Source organism: Thunnus thynnus, chromosome 14 (genome assembly GCF_963924715.1).
Source record: "Thunnus thynnus chromosome 14, fThuThy2.1, whole genome shotgun sequence".
Taxonomy (NCBI): domain Eukaryota; kingdom Metazoa; phylum Chordata; class Actinopteri; order Scombriformes; family Scombridae; genus Thunnus; species Thunnus thynnus.
This window is the reverse complement of record NC_089530.1, coordinates 22,654,687-22,675,395: the sequence shown is the minus strand read 5'-3', so window position 1 is coordinate 22,675,395 and position 20,709 is coordinate 22,654,687. Positions and strand designations below refer to the sequence as shown.

At 40.4% G+C, this 20,709-nt stretch overlaps 1 protein-coding gene across 2 annotated transcripts in view; it reads left to right on the top strand.

The window, feature by feature from the left end:
* Positions 1-20,709, top strand: part of pank1a (pantothenate kinase 1a) — a 28,065-nt gene that overhangs the window by 1,011 nt on the left and 6,345 nt on the right. Inside the window, exons 1-7 of one of the 2 annotated variants that reach the window (XM_067610616.1) lie at positions 2-735; positions 13,895-14,041; positions 14,467-14,672; positions 15,097-15,350; positions 17,123-17,299; positions 18,737-18,860; positions 20,396-20,521. In XM_067610616.1, the coding sequence (XP_067466717.1) occupies positions 708-735; positions 13,895-14,041; positions 14,467-14,672; positions 15,097-15,350; positions 17,123-17,299; positions 18,737-18,860; positions 20,396-20,521 (1,062 nt within the window). In that variant the 5' untranslated portion in view covers positions 2-707. Of the gene's footprint in view, position 1; positions 736-13,894; positions 14,042-14,466; positions 14,673-15,096; positions 15,351-17,122; positions 17,300-18,736; positions 18,861-20,395; positions 20,522-20,709 lie in introns of those variants that run through there. The other variant, XM_067610615.1, reaches the window with a different exon arrangement.

Here is a 20,709-nt window from a genome sequence, read left to right as displayed (position 1 = left end):
TTAGAGATGACCGCGTTTGTCAGCCAGTATCATTACTGCAATGTTTTTTTTTCTAGTATGTCAGCGGCTGCATGTTGTCAGTACAGTGAACCAGGTATCTGCAACCCTGCTGTGCAATACCGATCAGCCGGAGCTTTGCACAACCACGCCGTGTTGCAATGACAGAGCAACGACCTCTGACACCCAGCATGTATTTTGCCCTTTTTCATGAACTGTTATGATAATTTCACGGTTAAATTATGTTTCGGATCACTTCTAGGTCTCTTCATGATCAGATTAAGTCATCTATGTCACTCGTTGATCTGTCCAATCTACAAGCCTGCCGTCGTCAGGGAGACCCCTTTTGTTTTTATGAACCCTCAGGTTGCATTTGGTGCGCTGTGATTGGTCGATACCCATGGTCAAAAAGCTCCTGATAAGTGGGCCTGGCTTGCGTCAGCCAATCAGCACAGGACTCTTGTCTCCAGGAGGCAGGGTGAATGGGCCGGGTCCCCGCCCCCTTATTTACCGAGTATTTCGGGTGATGTGAGGCAAGATCATCCGGAAAACTTTGCACTTTTAGCACAGAATGTTGAAAAGTGGCATTTCTTTCGCTGTGTGAAGTCTGTTTAAGTACACAAGACTGACTGAGGCTTTTAAAATAGTTATTTTTATATTTATACATATACATTTCTTGCATGCACCTCTGAGCTGATATTTGCATCACTATGAAGCTTATAAGTGAGAAGAAACCTGGTAAGTGTGTGTTGGTTTATGTTTCTATTATATTAAGCAGTCCTGGGTATTAAACTCTGTTCACTTATGTTTTTCTTTAAGTGAAGTCTCATTTTATGATTCTGTTTGCCTATGAAAACAAATCATTTCAGTCACTTATTGCCTTTAGTTCATCACTTATTTGTAAAGATTAATGTTTCAGTCAGACAGCTTAATGAGAATGTTGCACATTTGAAGCATGATAGAGAAAGGTAAATGTTGTAATTTTGAAACCTTAAGCATAATAGTGTTGACTTTCTCAGCTAATGCAGTTTAAAGTCATGCTTTTGCAAACAGCTGATTGCTTTAAATGGCAAGGACTTGTAACTCTGCACAGTGCTGTTCAGCCAAACGCCAAGGGTTTGTTGTGGTAGCATTTGGCTGTCATGGTAAAACTTGTTCTCAGTCTGTGGAGATATTTGCTGAGAGACAAGCTGCAAATTTAGGAGCCTTGTTGTTATGTCAGACAGTCAGCATTCCTTACATCTGTCTGTAATAGTGTTATGGAGAGACAGAAAGGGTGTGGACCTCATTTTTGTTTTGCTTTCAAGGGAATATTCTTGATTCTCATATTTCTCTCATTGAGATATTGTGGTTCACCATTTTAATGTGTACATTAATGAGTTAAATTTCTACCTAAATCTGCACCGTGTTTGACCTTGGATACACAAGAGTTGACATATTTTTGGAAACTGTAGGATTTTACTCAGGAAGTCACTAAGAAACCATTTGACTCAATGGGGCAAACATCAGTTCTTTAGTACCGTGTGAGTAGGGATGCTTAAGTAAATATAGCAACATCAATATTGATACTTACTGCTATATCAATTATTGCATATCACCTACCCCCAGTCAGTAGCTCTTTACTGTTTCAGGGTGCAGTTATTCATTTATTGTGTGGCTCCAACTCCAAATTTTTGATTATTTCTTGCGGTTTTAAGGAATCTTTTCTTTAGGCTACATCCTGATTATCTGATGCACCAAATGGTTTGTTACACAGAACCATCTGAGAAGTCGTCCTTGGCAACTGTTTGCAAAAGGGCAAGCGCTTAAGAAAAATACTGGGCAGGTGATTTGGATGAAACATCCGTCTATCACCGTCCATCATCGTCTTACCTTGCGAGGCGGCTGGATTCGCAAGATCATGCGAGAATGCTCGTAGGACGCTGATTGGTCCGACCCACCGCTGATTCGGACGCAAGAGCATAACTTGAAGCCTGACGAGATGGATTCTTGTGTGATCTCAAGATGTCATGATCTCGCAAATCCAGCTGCTCCACATGATAAACATCCTGTACAGTATGGCGAAGTGTTGATTACCATCTAACAGGTTATACCCGTATAAGACCAGCTTTTGCTTGCCGTCCTTCAACAGATACTAAACTTAGTAAACAAGGTGATTGGTACATACATTTTATGCAGCTCTGCGTATCCTTTCATAGATGCTCTTGTTCAGCTGCCAAACAGTACCATTTCTACTACTTTTTCTTTGATAGGCAGATCCATAGGAGTCATCCTGTGGCATTTGCAGTGTCTGTACTCAACCTGTAAAACCTTTGCCATGAAACTACATCAAATATTGTGCTACAAAGGGAATGGCATTTCAGCACTGGCTATCTCCTTCCACTGTAGTTCTGCTATCAGCGGTTTATTCTTTGTAAAAAATAAATATCCGACACAACAAGATAAAACAGAATCACCAAGTGCTAAAATGTACAAGGACTTCTTTTGGTGGCACAGACATGTTGACAGCTTAGACAGCTTACTAGACACACCACAGTAGATAGATTTGTGTAGCAATGAGTGATAAGACATATTTCTGTCTTAAGTTGCACTGAAGGGATGAAAAGCTAAGTACCAGTTGGAAAACAGGGAAATCATCATGGGAAAATCCCATTATACACAAAATTGAATTCCTTGTTACAAAGCATAATATTGTCTATAATGTCATTATATAGATGCAGACAAATTGCAATAGCAGTTTGCTGTGTGCTGTGTTTGCTGAGGTTTATGGTGATGCATAGTTAGTAGCCTGAGAACGAAAGGCTTTGTAGCAGAAGTGGCCCAGATTACATAATTAAGGGCACATCTCGTCAGTAAACTTTGAAATGTCCGGTCAGAGCTCCTCTACTTTATGACTGTGTTATCCTTGGATGGAAGCCAGTCGTCCTGATAAACCCGGATAACCCTCTAAGCTTTTCCCCACCGCGGGCCGACCCTGGAATGTATTCCCCTCAGGGATGTGATTTTTCACTTTTGTCCTCAGATATTTTTTTTTCCTGCTCAGGATTTTGAGGAGGTTTAAGATCTGGGTTACTTTCGGGTAATACTGCCTGTAGTTACCCCTTGTTTACATCAGAAGCAACCTGCCAGCAGTTTTTTTTTTTTTCCTTTTTGTTTTGTTGAAAGAGAAATGCCTTTATTTTAACCCCACAGGCTCCTTTTACAGCTCCATCACACATGTGACAGGGCAAAAGTTTCTTTTTTTAACTTGTGCAAGTTAACTTTCCGTTTGAAATTCCCCTGGTGAGATTTTTAGTGCCTGTTTTCATAAAAGTGAACCAGACTGACTAAAAAATGTGACTTAAAAATGGTATGAGGTAATTTGGGGAAATTTGTGTACTTAATTATTTTAGCAGTACATCTTTTGCTTTATTTTATGCTTAATGCACTAATGCATTTCTATAACCCTTTGTATCACACCTTAATCCCCCTATTTGCCTAAAACAGGTCTGTGGACATTTTGCCGCATAGCTATACTCTATGTCAGTATCTTATGGGTGTGGACAGTATTAGGCTGAATAGGTTGATGGGCATTCAAGTTGAGCTTGGCAGCCCAGAGCAGAGAAGTCATTACAATGATAACAATGGAAGAAAGTGAAAGAAACTCTCTCTCTTACCCCATCAAGTTCACATACAGTGTGGCCTGACTAGGTGTAACAGACCGCTGCTTGCGTGTCCATGTGTCAGTGAAACACATGGCTTTGAAGGAGGCGTGCTGCACCATCACATCTGCTGTGTGGGGGTCACCTTAAAATAAAAACAGAAAGCTCAGCAGTATCAGTGGACTATATTGTTATCTGTATTCAGCGTTCAGATGAGTTGCGGTAAGACACACATAGAAACACCATAGGAAGGAAGACAAGTCAGATTTTATCATGATGCAACAGCACTGTTTGGTGGAATTGTAATTTGCATTGTAGATAATGGAAATAAAGTCTGAAACTACATGGAAGTGGTAGCAGACTAAGTTTTACATGCAGTATCATATTCGCTGCAGGCCACAATCAGTCAAAACAACACTGATATGTTTTATTTGCAAGAGCATCAGTTGTTTTTGCCTGAACTTTTCATGAAATCCGGATGTGCAGAATAGTCAAAATGATGTACAGCCTGCAATGTTTGGTCTCGGTTTTTTTTTGAGAAATGTAGACTTGAACATTATTGTGTGACTCAGTGTTTTGACTGAGTCACATTCAGCCACAGATAACAGGGTGATATGACGTAGGAAGTCAGGAAGAAAACATACTCTACCTGTAATTTGGATGGAGAGAGATTTCTGATGTCTTAGTGACAGAGGTGTTGAGACTAGGCTTTTGCTGCTGATACAGGGTGTTTTTTTTTTTGAAAGGGGAGAGATGTGTGTGTCTAAAAACGGGAGTGTATAATCCAGTGTAGTCATTGGAAGTCACAGAAAACTCACAGTGTTTAATTCTGTGCAATGGCACACCCAATTTCCAGCTGGTTAGGGTCAACAGTTTCATCCTGTGTGTGTGTGTGTGTGTGTGTTAAATTAGTAACAGAATAACAGTAACTCCCATTTAAAAATGATGTCAACAAGGTGTGCTGCAGGTCGAGTCAATGTTCTACTACTGCGCTGCCACTTGCAGATGGATCAGATGGAACAGGGTGTGCTCACAAATTTCAGTAAGGGTGTAGATGATTGGTGGGTGTGGGGGTGGGCGGTGGGGGGCGGGGGGCAAAGATCATAGAAATCAAGATGACGAATTGGCACGCCCAAAAACCAAATGAAACTCCTCCTTCCACCTGAAACTGTGAACAAAGTGTTTGTAAAGTGTTTGTCCTCATGGCCTCTCTTGTATTATTTTACTAGAGACCAGCAGCCAGTAGAGTGGTTTCTTTCTCAGTGACCTGCATGTTAACCTGCCTGTGTTCATTCAGATTAAGTGTTTATTATTAGTAGTGGGTAAACCCAGTAGTAGCCGGAGCAGCTGCAGTGCCAATAGTAGTGGTAGTAGGTATTAGAGCGGCAACAATTAGTCGATTTGTTTGATTAGTCAATCGAATAATTGTTTTAGTGATTTTTTTAAAGCAGAAATGACAAATATTTGCTGGTTGCAGCTTCTCAAATGTGGGGAATTTGGAACATGTCTGTTTAATACGTGATGGTAAACTGAAGACATGAGCATGATCACAACAACATGACTAATCAATTGATCGGGAAAATAATCTGCAGATGAATCGATAATGAAAATAATCATTAGTTGCGGTCCTAGTAGGTATTATTGTATTTGGTAAAGCAGTCATGTTACAGTAGTAGTTGAAGGAGTGGTTGTCATAGCAATAATACTTGGAATTGGTGTAGTATTTGTACCAAGAGTAAAACTCTGGTAAAACAAGAAGAATGTAGTATAAGGCTGCAACTAATGACTATTTTCATTATTTACTACTGCTGAAATATGGTGAAAAAGTGCATCACGATTTCTTAAAGCCCACACTGATGTCTTTAAATTGTTTTTTTTTTGTCCAACCAACAGTCAAAACCAAAGAGATATCCAGTTTAGAGCTGAAGACAAAAGCAAAACTTCCTGTGATCTTAGGCTCAGAAATGTGTGTATATTATTGTATCCACTGTATACACACAGCGTCCATCTGCTCGCCTGTGTATTTTCTTGTCTTATCACACAGACGTGTTGTACAAGTGTTGTTCTTGTCCTGTGCTCTCTGCACAATGTATTAACACACTCACACACTCACACACACACACCAAGCTTCCCTGTGAAACCTGAGATCAAAGGTTAAACGATAGGAAATTTAATAGAAACGGTTGCTGCCGATAATCCCTGAGGTCATGTTGGGAAGCTGAACAGTGAGCACGGTGGAAATAAAATATATTAATGAGCTTTGTAATCGAGGTCCGACTGTACGCACACATTACATACTGTATCTACCATGTGGGGATGCATTGCAGAGCAGATGTGTGTTCAGCCACAGACCTTTCACCTACATGGACACAAATCACTGTCAACCCCCCCCCCCCTCCCAACCCCGCTACATGTCACACTGACCTTTGGCTTGCTGGACACAGTGTGTGTGCGTGATGTGTGTGTGTGTTTGTGCTTTTTTAAATTGAAACCCTGGATAAGTGGTCATATGTGTGGACTATAGGATACACTCAGGAAAAGGGGGGGACATCTGTTGTTAGGAAATTTGAGTTTTTTTTCACTGAATCTGTAGAGGGAGATTTGAAGATTTAGCAACCTGCTTTTCTCTTTTTCACAATCATCCACCAGTGGTTTACCGTTGGCCTTTGGCCCGCAGCGCTTCATGGCTGTGAGGGAGTTTAGATGCCTTTGTCTTTGTTAAGACAGTATGAATATAGGCCAGGTTGTACCGTGTTCCCTTAATGTCTTTCCAGTCAGTGTGGACATATTTCATCATCACGGACATCAGTGACAGCCAGGTGACGGTGAAGCAGTAATGTTTCCTCTGGCTTCACGTGCACATTTTGTTGTCATTGTTTCCACTGCATAAGGGAATGATCCACGGTTACATGCAGTCAATATGTGTCAGGTAGACTAATGACATGCTCTGACAAATTACTCTATAGATTTAGAGGATACCTTTAGTTCAAATATAGGCTGAGATGCTCCAGTAATTGTCATTTATTAAGCCAGGCTATATAAAGAAGGCTGCAGTTATTCTCTTTGTGTTTCAAGTATTAAACAGCTCAAACTCAATATTTGTCACCAATTTAAAGAGAAAGGTCGCTCTTAGCAGTATGCGTTTGCTGTGACTTTATGCCACAGATAAAAATACCCTAATAGTTGTGTTTTTTGTGCACAAATGTTGCCTAAAATTGATAAAAAACAATAGAAATCTCCACACAGCAATCTAGCTACTGTATTTGCTTTGCACTTAACTGCTTGTGTGTTTGTGTTTGAGTGTTTTTTTGGCTGAGACAGCGGAGGAAAATGTGATTGTCACTTGAGGCAGTCATGCAACATAGCTGCCCTCTAACAGTGTCGCTTTTGCTTGTAGTGACACCTTTCATTACATCAGGGAAGGATTTTATATTTCTGGCTCCAGGGTTTCACAGTTCTGCCGTAGCTTTGGTGCTCGTTATAAATTTCTTATGGCTTGAAGGGTGAAGCAGCTGACCTCAATACGGAATGATGTCGTGTGAAACAAATGTGCATGTGCGAAGCGTTTTCTTATTGTTCATGTATTGTAAACAGCCTAACCAAGAGAGAAATATTACTCAGCTCGCTGGTTGTCCAGTGGTTTGTTCGAGTGAGACATTAATGTTAGTGTCACAAGTGGAATAATCAGTTAGCTTTGTTGAAACTATCCATTGCATTAAAACACACAAGATCAAGTTGTTGTGACAAGAAATATCTATTTTTTTGGTCACAAAAACAATGCAGAGCAGTTTATTTTATTTTATTTTCATTTATAAAATCAGACAAGTGAATTTTACAGTGCAAACACTGCAGCACCTGTGTCTTTCAGTTCATGTTTACAGACTTTAGAGCAGGTCAGTAGGGGAGAGGGGACGGTAACAAAGAGTCAACCAAAGAGTAAGGACGGGTTGAGTGACTCCTGCTGAAAGTAACCGGACACCATCTACTATTGTAGGTATAGCAGTAGGTATAGGACTTGTGGTTGTAGCAACAGGTGTCAGTAACAGCAGTGGTGGTGCTAGCAGTCACACAGTTGGTTTCAGTGGTCTAAGTGTCACAAAAGGCTGTCATTGCATAGATTGGGTGGACACACAAACATGTAATGCAGTTGAATATCTACATCTACAGACTATCACACACAGTATTATGAGGCAGTATTTGAGGCAGGAATGATGTATTATGGTGTCAGATGTTCCTCAATTAGTCTAGTTAATTAAATTATATATAAAAAAGAAAAATACATGATTTTGACTGATAACAGCCCAGTGTTGTCCTGTAGGCCTAGTTGTTTAATAGATAAACAGTATCATATCACATATGATTCACAGAAAACAATATAGCCCTAGATTAAGGGTTGTTCAGTCAAGCACTTGAAGGTTGTATCTCGCTGCTTATACAGCATGCCGACACTTTCTGTCCTAATGACTGCTAGTGTTTTATGTACACACTCACACCGATAATGTCACGATAAGCTAACAAATACATAAAAGACATTTCAATGTGGTTCAAACATGACCTGAAATCACCAGGTCTAATTCAGTGGCTCTAATCTGAAAGTGGGCTGTGCCTCAGAAAACCAGACAGAATCACCCTGTTCACTTCACCACTGTGTTGTGAAATAGTCACATCTCCTGACATCTCCTGATTGTCACGCCAGCGCAACTCCAAAGGCAAAGGGTGGACCAGGATAGGTTCAAAAGTCCCCAGTCATATGCAGACTTTCAGGGTTTGCTGGTAAATCCCAAAGCTAATTGCTTCACTAGTGTTTGACCAGTCTGGGAAAGTTTGACAAAATATCTGCAAAATATCTCAGAATGTTGTTTATGTATTTAAGGTTGTTGGTAGAGTAGATAAACATACTTACTTAAAAACATACTGAGCTCATTCTGATCCTTATTTCACACAATTTCCCATGATACCGTTCAGTTCTCACCAAAGAGTTACTTCCAGATTGCTCGTCTGAGTTTGGATGTCCACTGCTGTATTAACCGGCCAGGGATCACTCCAAAGACAACCATTTTTGAAAATATTGACATTCATTCTGTAATGAAATATCTCTGCTTTATTTTTTTAAGAAGCAGTTATTATAGAGTTTGGTGATGAACCAATGTTGTGAGTCTCTTACTGACCTTAAGTTTACTCTCATCATAGTTTTAAATTGAAACGGGTCATTCTTATATAATTAAACTTCTCTGATAGACATCTAACAGGCATCTAATCTGACGTTCAGTGAGCCAAAATCCAGTCTGTAAGTCCAGAATCTTAAACTGGTCGTCTCATAAATATTACAAACTGGTTTTGATGTTCTAAGAAAACACTCATAATTACAATTTACCATAATTCAAATTTTAGATCATAGCCCTAGTTTTTTAACATCTCATAACAAAGCAAGTGGATGAATATGATAAAGAAACATGCACATTTTTCTGTATGCTTGAGTTTGTTTATATGTGAGTTAACATGTTTTGCATTGTCTTGGTGGCTCAGTGGGCCGGCTCACCAAGCAGCAAATATTTGGATTCAACACATTCTTTTGTGGATCGCTGCTGCTTTCCACAACAACAGCAACATATGTTTTAGTGACCACATGTTGTCTTCAACAGTTGCACAAGCTTTTTATTGTTCTAAACTAGAGACACTGATTGGTCAAAACGACACAGTCGGTATGCAGCGCCTCTCCCAGCTTTCCCTTTTGGACTCTGTGCTGCGCAACACATATGAAACAATAATGCTGGCGGGCCCTCAGATTTGACTCACACAAACCTCAAGGTCTCATCATGTCTGTTATGTGTAAATAACGCAATAGTCTTCAAACATTGCCCAATGCAAAGAGAGGCAGGTGGCATTTAAAAGTAGAAGCATATGCACACCTTCCACCAAAAGAAAATACATGAAATTTGTGTAATATTTGGTTTAGTTTGTTTTAAATATGAGTGCTTCACATCGACAACAAAGCTAATTTTCAAGGCAAACAAAATAAAAGAAAGCCTAGCTCCTTGTCATCATAAAATAAATAAAATAACTGCATTTATAACATTTCTCTTATATACTTAGAACTCAAATTGATCTAATGTAAGTTCATTTGTATTTCAGTCTATTGTATGTGATTATATTGTCATGCAAATAAAGCCTACATAATTAAAAACAATGAGGATGACTGATATATCTCTAAGTTAAATACAGTCGTTGCTTTGTGGTGCATTGAAAACGCCTTGCAGTATCAGTTCCCTTCCATCTGTGCCAGCACTCAAATTGAATTAAATTGATCAAGAGAGACAAGAAGCAAGCAGAAGTCAGGAAGAGGAGCGGTAGAGAACGAGAGAGAGAGAGAAATGGAGGCAAGGAGACAGAAAATAGGAGACTGAGGAAAGATGAAAGAGGAAAGGAAAGATGGCTGAGAGAGAAACAGGAGCAAGAAATGCAGGAGCGAAAAAGACGGCAACAGAGGCTGAGAGATGGAGAGGAAAAGATAAGCGAAAGAGAGAAAAATAGGAGGCAGAAGAGTGTGTGAGAGAGCTACACAGAGCGAGCGAGAGAGAGAGAGAGAGGGAAATGATGGAGGGGGCTTGTCTGTTTCCATGGCGACTGTGGCTCTTGTTGAGCTGTGGTGATGTGTTTTTGTTTTTTTTCCTAGCCATTTGTGCTGGAAGTTTTTTTTTTTTCCTGTCTCTCTCTTTCTATCTTTCTTTGTGCTGTACTCAATGTTCCAACCAGCTAACTACCCAGATAAACCAGTTTCTTCGCTCCACTTCTCTCTAACCTTATCTGTGCAGCGGTGTTAATCCGACACACTCATACCTCCAACATACAGTAGACACATGTAGGATGTAGGTACACTGAACATGCCTTCAACCTCATGCATATCAAACAGAAGGTCACAGATGGATTTCTGGTTGTCACCGTTAGCAGAGACTCCAGTCTGCAGTGTAGTTTCCATATAGCTCACTGCTAAACTATAAAATAACCCTGAATTACATTGACTCATTACCAGATAGAAGTTACGTTTCCTTCTGTCCAGAGGTGTGCTCTTGCTTTCCCACATGCACACTATTTCTTTCTCTTTCTATGTCTCTCTCCGTCTTTTCCTTGCTCTGCTTTTTTGGGAGTTAATTAGATGGCATTTAAACATATAAACCGTTAAATCAATTTTATCTTGCAGAGATGCCTGGCCTCTGGCCTCGTTCAACCCTGAAAGATTAATCCATTGGCAAAAGCTTTTAATGTCTTCAAGCAAAAATATCATGAATCTGTTGGTTGTAGCTACTTCAAAATGAGGATTTGCTACTTTTCTCGATTTTTATATTATTGTTTGAATATTGGAAGGTGTCAAAATTGATGCTGGAAATGATAATGGACATTTTTACAGTATTTTTAATGGAGAAAATAATCAGATAATTGTTTAGATGATCAGATTAATATCGATTGATAATCGTTAGTTGCAGGCCGAGTGTTATGGTGTTGGTCTGAATGGGGTATGAAGAGGACCAGTTCCACTTACATTAAAAAAAAAAAAAAAGTTTGTTTTTGTTTTTTTGTTTTTTTTAACTTTTGTCAAATTGTATTGATTATGATAACTTGGTTCCACTTTTTCCATGATATGGTTCTGTTTCAATGGTAAGAACAGTACTATGCATTAATGTTGTGATGTATAAAAGTCAAAAATGTAAGTAGCTTATAGTTTGTTACTCAGTTTCAATCTTTCTCTTTCATTTCTCCATTTTTTTCCTAAGGGTTTTTTTTGTGTGGTCTCATATTGCAACGCATCGGTTGACCTCTTAGGACTTTCACTTTTACAATCCTGTATTGTTATTGGCAATCATTCCTTGAGTGGGGGTAGTGGGTAAACGCTTTCCTGGGGTCATCAGGCGGGCACCCTCTTTCCTTGGTGTTTTGTTTATAGGTCCACGCAGCAACAGAACTTCAAGAGGATCAGTCGAGTCTGGGTTTCTTCTGTCAATGATTTAGTTCTGTTTATGCGGATTGTAAATCATAACCGAACTTCAGGAGGATCAGTCGAGTCCAGGTTTCCTCTGTCAAGGATTCAGTCCTGTTTATGTGGACTGTAAATCATAACTAGCAGCAACAGAATTTCAGGAGGTTCAGTCAAGTCCAGGTTTCCTCTGTCAATGAGTCCGTCCTGTTTATGCGGACTGTAAATCATACCAGCAGTGGGGCTAGGGGTAGAAGCTTCACTGAGGTCATCAGGTGGGCACTCTCCTTCCTTGGTGTTTCATTGATAGGCCCAAGACACCTCCGGAGGGCTCAACGGTGACACCTGGTGTCCCAGGTGCACCCCCCCTCTACTTCTACCCCTCCTGCCAGCTGATGGTCATTTTGCCACCCAGTTCTTGTCCTTTCTTTTCAGCCAGAGCCATTTGCTGCTTTGCTCGGCAGCCTCTGCCAGCGACTTGATGGCATGTCAGAGGACCTGTCCTAGGACTCCCATCCCTTTCAGCAGCCTGCTGGTATACATGGCTACAAAACCCCTGTAACCGACCTCCTTCTCCAGCCCTTTTGTTCTGCTTCAGTTGCTAGATCAGAGTACTTCAGCTTTTTGCGTTCATACACTTCAGCAACTGCATCCTCCCATGGCACAGTCAGTTCTACGATAAACAGGGCCTTTTGTGAGGCTGACCACAGGATCAGATCTGGCCTGAGGCTGGTTGTAATGATCTCCGGTGGGAAGGTGAGCTTCTGGTCTAGAGTAACCTTCATCTTCCATTCCTGGGCTGTATCCAGTAGGCTTTTCTGATTCTTTTCTTGCATTTGATGTCTTTGGTACCTTTCCTGCTGGTACAAAGGCTTTGGTGTTGGATGAGCCAGGGGTTGGAGGAGAGAGGGCATTGTTGTTAGTCTGCATTAGTGCCAGTTGCTGAAAGACCTAGTTGGGCCTCCAGGTGTAGCATCCTCGGGTGAGGCTGGTCTTGCAGCCTGTGAGTATGTGCTTTAGGGTTGCTAGTGTTTGGCAAAGGGGACATGATGTCCCCAAGCCACTGGTTCAGGTTCTTGAGACTGGGAAGAACATCATAGATGGCTCTGATGATGAAGCTAAGTCTGCTTCCTTCCATTTCCTAGAGATCCTTAGTCTGTCCAGAGGATAGTAAACGGGATAGATCCAAAAGCATTGGCCAGATTGAGGAATGCAACATGAAAATCTCTTCCTTCCTAGCCTGAATCTGATACCATATTTTGGTTGAATGGTCTAAGCATCCTAAGAAACCTGATATACCGGTTTTCTGTACCAAGGTGTCAATTAAGTTGTTGTCTTTCAGGTAGGTTGCCATCCTTTGTGCAACAGTGCTGAAGAAATTTTTCCCTTCAACAATCATAAGGCATATGCACACAGCTTTCTTGACTTTGCTCTTGTTTCCTTCTGGACTAGGGTGAGGTTGTTGTTTTAATCTTCCTTGGGTTGCCATCCTTTGTGCAACAAAGCTGAAGAAAATTTTCCCTTCAGCATTCAGAAGGTTTATGTGCTAGAATTGATCGATATTCAAGGCATTCGTCTCTTTGGGGATTAATACTCCCCCTGCTCCTCGCCATGATTTTGGGATGTTTTTCTTCTTCTACAACACCTTCATTAGCCTCCACAGAAACCTCAGGACATCTGGGGTGTTCTTATACAGAAAATAGGGAACTCCATTTGGTCCTGGAGCTGACGCTGTCCTTGCCTTCCTCACAGCTTTCTTAAATTTGCTCTGTTTAGGAGGGCTGTCATCAAACTGGTGTTCTGGTTGAGGAATGGGTGACATGTCAGGAAGTATGATCCTCTGTTAATGTCTCTGGTTGTCTGCGTTTATTGTTTTTAAATCATCTTCAAGTTCCCTCGTTGACACCAGGGGTCCATTAGTCTAATCCATTAGTCAATCCATCAGTCCATTAGTGGACTTTCGTTTAGTATCGCATATTAGACGGCATTTTTCTGTACGCCACAACCATAATGGCACCTCCTTATAACAGCTACATAGAAACACACTAAACAGTACAGTTAGAAACTGCTAAACATCAACAAAAGGTTTTTGTCACAGTTTTGGTTCGTAAATGAATTTTCCACTGCCCTCTCCCATGACTAAAGTAAAAATTCTGAAAATGTAATTTCTTGCAAAGATGTTGATAATTGGCATCAGTCAAATCCTGGGTTTGGTCATTGCGATCTCTGTTGTCTCTTGTTTTAAAAGTAAAAAAGTCATTTATACCTCTGTCTTCCTTCTCTCCAGCATTCCCCTGGTTTGGTATGGACATCGGTGGCACCTTGGTCAAGCTGGTGTACTTTGAGCCGGTTGATATAACTGCAGAGGAAGAACAGGAGGAAGTGGAGAACCTCAAGTCCATCCGCCGCTACCTCACCTCAAACGTGGCCTATGGTATGTCTACACACACACATGTTGGTCACACTTAATTAACTGTGTCTTTTAACTCCTGTGCATATCTAAGAAATGGAAAGTCAGGTCAAGGACAATTTACAAGAAGATAGCAGGATATTTACTGCAGTGCGTCTCACTAATTCATTGCATAAGACTGATAAGTCAGTTGTTACAGAAACCAGATCATCTACAGATAAAGATTTGAAGCTGAATAGCATCACCACACCACAAAGTTGCAAGCTTTAGGTCATAGAGCTGCTCACTTTTAATATATAGTTTTTAGAAGAGTGCATTTGATATTCCTAAATCAACTTCTTGTACGGGTGCTTATAATGTGGATAATCTCTGAACTTAATTGTATGATAGTGATGAACTGCATTAGCACATCAGACCAATTTTGTAAAAATATTTCCTTCCTCGCTCAGGTAAAACAGGCGTCCGTGACGTCCACCTGGAGCTGAGGAACCTGACAATGTGCGGCCGGACGGGGAACCTGCACTTCATCCGCTTCCCAACGCAGGCCATGCCGCGTTTCATCCAGATGGGACACGACAAGAATTTCTCCAGCCTGCACACAACACTATGCGCCACCGGTGGCGGGGCGTACAAGTTTGAGAACGACTTCCGAACAGTGAGTGTACTGTATGTCCAGAGGAACTGATTGTTAAAAAATACTGGTCAACACTTGGTTACTGATCCTACTGCTGTGACTTGAAGTATACAGAATTACATTTATCACCTGTTCTGACTTTTGGAAGTGAGAGCATTATGTGCAGTGTAAGTGTCTGTCTTAGTGCTTGTTTACCTAATGTGGAGTACATTGACCCCATCTGCAGTGCAGCAGGATCAATGAACTCTCTCTGGGCACTGCAGCATGAACTAAGACCCTGTGCAAACTTGAGTCTAAAAATGCTTTGAAAATCCTTTTAGCTTTACAAAACTGACACATTGATAATAACCTTTTACTTTAAATGATCTTGAACAGTTAAAACCCTTTGGTGCAGCCAAAATAGTGTCCTCTCAATGTTTTTTAATCTTTCTCCATTTTGTCGCAGATGGCCGATCTGGAGCTGCTGAAGCTGGACGAGCTGGACTGTCTGATCCGTGGCCTGCTGTTCGTCGACCGGGTGAGCTTCAACGGCCACCCAGAGTGCTACTACTTCCAGAACCCATCAGACACCCAGAGCTGCGTGAAGAAGCCCTGCACGCTCGACAACCCCTTCCCCATGCTGCTGGTCAACATCGGCTCCGGGGTCTCCATACTGGCCGTGTATTCGGAGAACAACTATAAACGGGTGACTGGGACCAGGTGAGGAAGACAGACATCTACTGAATGTATAAACACACACACACAGATACATTGGTTAAAGCTTGATTTCTTCAATCATGTTGTATGGATCAGGTAAGGAATTAGAGAATAAGACTGAGCTAGAAGTGAGAGAAAGACAGGATAGAAACAGAATGTGATGAATTGATTAACAATTCCTGACTTTCTTCTGGTTGTTAAAGTTCAAACACACAAAAAATATTGCGTTAAAGTACCTCCTTAAGTTTGTGCTCATATATTTCTGGAAAAATAAGAGACTTTAAGTCAGTTTAAAAATGTCTTATCTGGAAAATAATGATATATTTAGCAGAAGGTTGTCAATTGGGCCCAATTGAGTTCAAATTCACTGATCACTGATTTTACTCTTTTATAGAAAGATTTGACTACTTTGAAAGTGCACTTGAAGTCCCAGATGAATGAGTAACACGGCGGTGTTTTGTGTGAATGAATATGTGCTAAAGGTGAAGGTGACTATATACGTTTTATAGGTTCAATGGAACCGCCACATATGGCAGAGTCAGATGTTTGAATTGCAGCCATTCTTTATCTAATATTACCTTATGTACCTTAGTGTTCATGTAACAGTACGGCGAGACTGAGATTAGATTGTACACAGTTGGAAAATAACAGAAGGTCCCACCACATATGATGAGAGTATGTTGATGTGGGAAAAAGAAGATTTTACATTTACATTTTCTATTTCATTCATCACTTGAACCAGTCTCCTGCTTATCTGTCACGTCTTACTTCACCCATGACATTAGCCGAGCCAACCACAGCTCAGTCAGCCAGTTGGAGTGTGTGTGTTCATGTATATACACGTGTTGTAACTGCACACCACCGCTCATTTGTTGCTTCCTTCTTCTGTAAATGGCAAGCGTGTCTGATTGCTACTGCTCACCATGACATCAGAGAGAGACGGTGTGTGTGTGTGTGTGTGTGTGTGTGTGTGTGTGTGTGTGTGTGTGTGTGTGTGTGTGTGTGTGTGTGTGTGTGTGTGTGTGTGTAAGGCTTCCATTTCCATCTATCACACTGCTCTAGAGAGAGGAAAACATTAGTAAGCCAAACCAATTTGTTGTGTGTGTCAAGTGCAAAGTTTGTGTGGTCTGAAGTGTAGTTTTCAATCTTTTCATGATCCCATTTATTCCTTCTCTTTATCTTGAGTTATGTTTTTAGTTTTTTTTAAATTATTGAGCTCCAAGCACTCTGTGTTTTTCATCTTCTATTTGTCATCTTAAGCTTATTGTAAACGTATATTATTTTATTATTTCAAAACAGTTTAACCCATCTGTTAATTTTCAGGTTTATTTACAGCACACTTTACAGTCTAATCCTACAGGGATGATGCTTATGCTGTTGGCTGCTTATAAAGCTCATGATACAGGAATTAAAGCTTGTTTAGAGGTCAGAGGTCTGGACCGCATTGCCCAAACAGAATTCCTGTAACTACTAGGTACTAGGAAGAGCTTTTAAAGCTGAGGACAAAAGTAGATCTGTTTTTTATTTAGATAAGTAAGACTTTGCAGATTCATCACAGTCAGCAAACTATCAAATCTTCAATACCTGTTGTTTCCTCTCTCCTTTCCTCTTTTTTCCCTTTCTCTTTCCTTCCTGTCTTCCTCCTCCTCATTTTTCCTTTGCCCATTCCTGAACTCTCCAAATCCTTTTCACTGGCTTCTCCAACCTCGCTTGTATCTTTCTTTTCTCCCTTCTCTCTTTATCATTGTCTTCCTCACTCTCTATCCGTTCCTCAGCCTGGGAGGTGGGACATTCCTGGGCCTTTGCTGCCTGCTGACGGGCTGTGAGACGTTCGAGGAGGCGTTGGAAATGGCCAGCAAGGGCGACTCCACCAACGTGGACAAACTGGTGAAGGACATCTACGGAGGAGACTATGAACGCTTTGGGCTACAGGGCTCTGCCGTCGCATCCAGGTGAAAGTCTACAACTTAACCGCAGTTGGCGTCATCCGAGACACTTTTACACATTCCAGTGATTTAGAATTGCGTTTCCATAAAGTCTCTCAAGACACAGAAAAAAAATAATGGTCAGAATGGATACAGCAGAGACATTTCTGTTAAAAATGTTAGGTCTCCGGTCCAAGCTGATATAGCCCTGATGACATCATCGGGTTTATTTTTTCAGACTTTGGAAAGCTCCCCCAGAGCCGCAGAAGATATTATACAACTGTTTTCACAGGCTGAGTAACACTTCTTCTGAGGAATAAACTGACCGTAATGTGCAAAATCGGCAGAGCGCCCTTTTAAACCTCTGAATGCTAAATGCATCAGGGGCCTTTCATAGGAAGTTTGTGAATATATTGCGAAACTCCTCGGCCTGTGGTATGTGATGATGAAGAATTAAGTCATCGTGAACCATTAAGAGCAATAAATATGGACGTTTAGTCAAACAAAAGAAGCAAACTGAAGACATCAGTGTGGCCTCTAAAAGCAATTTTATCACTGTGTTTTTTTTTAACATTTTATAGACTAAACAATCAATCGATGAATGGAGAAAATAATTGCCAGAGAAGATATTGATAATGAAAACAATCATCAGTTGCAGCTCTAAATGATCAAACCTATTATGTGGAGTGGGTGAATCAGCTTTAAACTAATCAGCTGCAAGTGCTGATTTATTTGTTCATGTGAATTAGTTAATTGCCCAGACAAAGTAATGAAGGTGAGAACATGAATTATCCAAAGTGACACAGTGCTATTTCATGCTCTCACTGTCGGCTACTAGTTCAAAAAGGTGTGCACAACGCATCACTGCACTAACACACGTAGTTACATATACAAAAAACCAGCCTGATGAGAAATGGTATGTGAAATAATAGCTGACTGATTCCTTAACAATGAGCATAAGACACACACACACACACACACACACACACACACACACACACACACACACACAGACCTTTGCTTGTTAATCTGGGTTCAGCATGTATACAGTAAACCTGCCGCTCTGTGTTCAAAGGTTGATCCATAAAGCAAAGTGAAAAACAGATTTTATCACAGTCGTCAGATTATGAAGTATGCAGTCTGTTTCTTGTTAAGGTGTTCCTTTCTGTGTGTATGTATCAAAACAACACACACACACACACACACACACCAAACATACACACACTGACAAACAGCACTTGTTTATAGTTGCTCCTGAAGGTTAATATGACATTTACAAAGACTCATGTTTAGTGTGTTTTGTGCTTTTTGTCATTTCATTTGTCAAAAGTTCATCAAAGTTGAATACAGCCCATGAGGTCAGTGTGTATTTGTGTGTGTTCCACATGTTTACATGTAAAATGAAATGTAAAATTTAATGTTGTGTTTCATATGGTCTGTTTTTTTGTTTTTCGTTTTTTACAGTTTTGGTCACATGATGAGCAAAGAGAAGCGAGACAGCATCAGTAAGGAAGACCTGGCCAGAGCCACACTGGTCACCATCACTAATAACATAGGATCCATAGCACGCATGTGTGCTGTCAACGAGGTACACACACACACACACACACACACACACACACACACACACACACAGAAATGCTTACAGACACACACACTGACCAGGGTATAATCTCAAGCTTTTCTAGCCACTCAGCATGAGTGAACAAACTTTATCATTTTTGAAAACACACAAATATTAATATTCTTGGCTCTCAATCACTGGTTTATCAGAGAAGTTAGAGAGATTTTTTTTTAATGAAAAAAAAACAAACTTTTGTCGTTTTAAGAAGCAAAAAACTGCTTTTAAATGATCTACTATGTTTTGACATTTTCAAGTTATCTTTATATTCATTATTTTTTATTTGGTCCAAATTGCCTGTTAGCTCACTGTTGATGTTTTGAGACTCAACTGTGAATTGTGATGAGTTTAAAGTAATCAACAGTGAGCTGACGGGTAGTTTGGGGATTTTAAGTGCTAATTGGCGCCAATAGTTAAATCACTGAAATAAATAAATAAGTAAATAAACGAGAAAAATGGATCAACTGCTGAATCTGGATTTGAGCGTTTTTTCAGTGGCAGCAGCCAAACTCAAACTTGTTATTTACTGGAGTGAGGGGATCAGCCTGGAGTCTTTCTGTGTGCTGTGAGCTTCTTTACAGTGTTGCCTTGTGGCATGGCGATCAAGCAGCATTGTACAGGGCTATCACCGCACACAGACCTGCAGCGAAGACACACTCGTGCACACACAAACACATACAAGGGCTTGCACCAATAGGAATTTTTTTGTCCAGTGTTGATCATTATCTGTAATGCAGATGAGATGGATGACGCTCTTAAGCAGTTTTTCCAGGCAGAGTGAAGAAACTGAGCTTTGCCCTTTTAAATGACGACAATTCATTTTCAAAGAGCAACACGAGTTTTCTAGTGTTTTCTTCTGGCAGCAGTCATAGAAGGATTTTCATATCATGGGAGAAATGAGAAAGTGGTCTCAGACTTTTGGACCCATGTCAGCTGTAGGACTCCAAAAGATACCTTTTTTTTTCAGCTCTCCAGCACCACCATGTGGTTTGGGAGAGGTGTTGCATTTTGCTCACATTTTCTGATCTGATTCACATTAAAAAGGAATTTATGACATTAAGCACTTGATTTTAGTGCTTAACACATTTATTTTAGGACTGTTTATACATGCCATTCTTTTTATTTATTAATGTGATGAAAGACCTATTAAAACATTCCTAAAATGTTTTATAAAGAGAGTGATATTCACATTGTCTATTTTCATAGAGGCAGCAGGGGGCGCCAATGTTTTATGTGATCAGTGGAGTCAAAGTGTATAGGGCAATATTTGACTGTTCACATTCTCTTTTCTTTTTACTATTGTTTTTTGGGGCGTTTTAAGTCTTAATTAGAGTTGTTAGTAGAGGAGTGACAGGAAATGAGGTGAGAGAGATAATGGGAAATGACCTTTTATATTTTCAAGTGAGGATTTATGTTGTTTTTGCTTTTTGCATAGTTGTCACACACATATTGGGGCTTGATTTCTTTTCTCTGACTTTTTTCGCGTCTCTCTTAAATTTCAGAAAATCGAGCGTGTGGTATTTGTTGGGAACTTCCTTCGCATCAACACAGTGTCCACAAAACTGCTAGCCTACGCCATGGACTTCTGGTCTAAAGGACAACTCAGAGCTCTCTTCCTGGAACATGAGGTGAGCACAAATAAAATCTGTTAGATACATTTAACCAAGCTGTGAAACTCAACCCTCCTGTCTGTTAGTGCTGGAATAAATTAAACTGAAAAAAACCCCTTATGATCCCAGGTAGCATATAAAAAGTCTTATACTTGGATTTCTGCAGGCACTCAGTAAAACTCATGACTACAGTATGAGAAAATGTC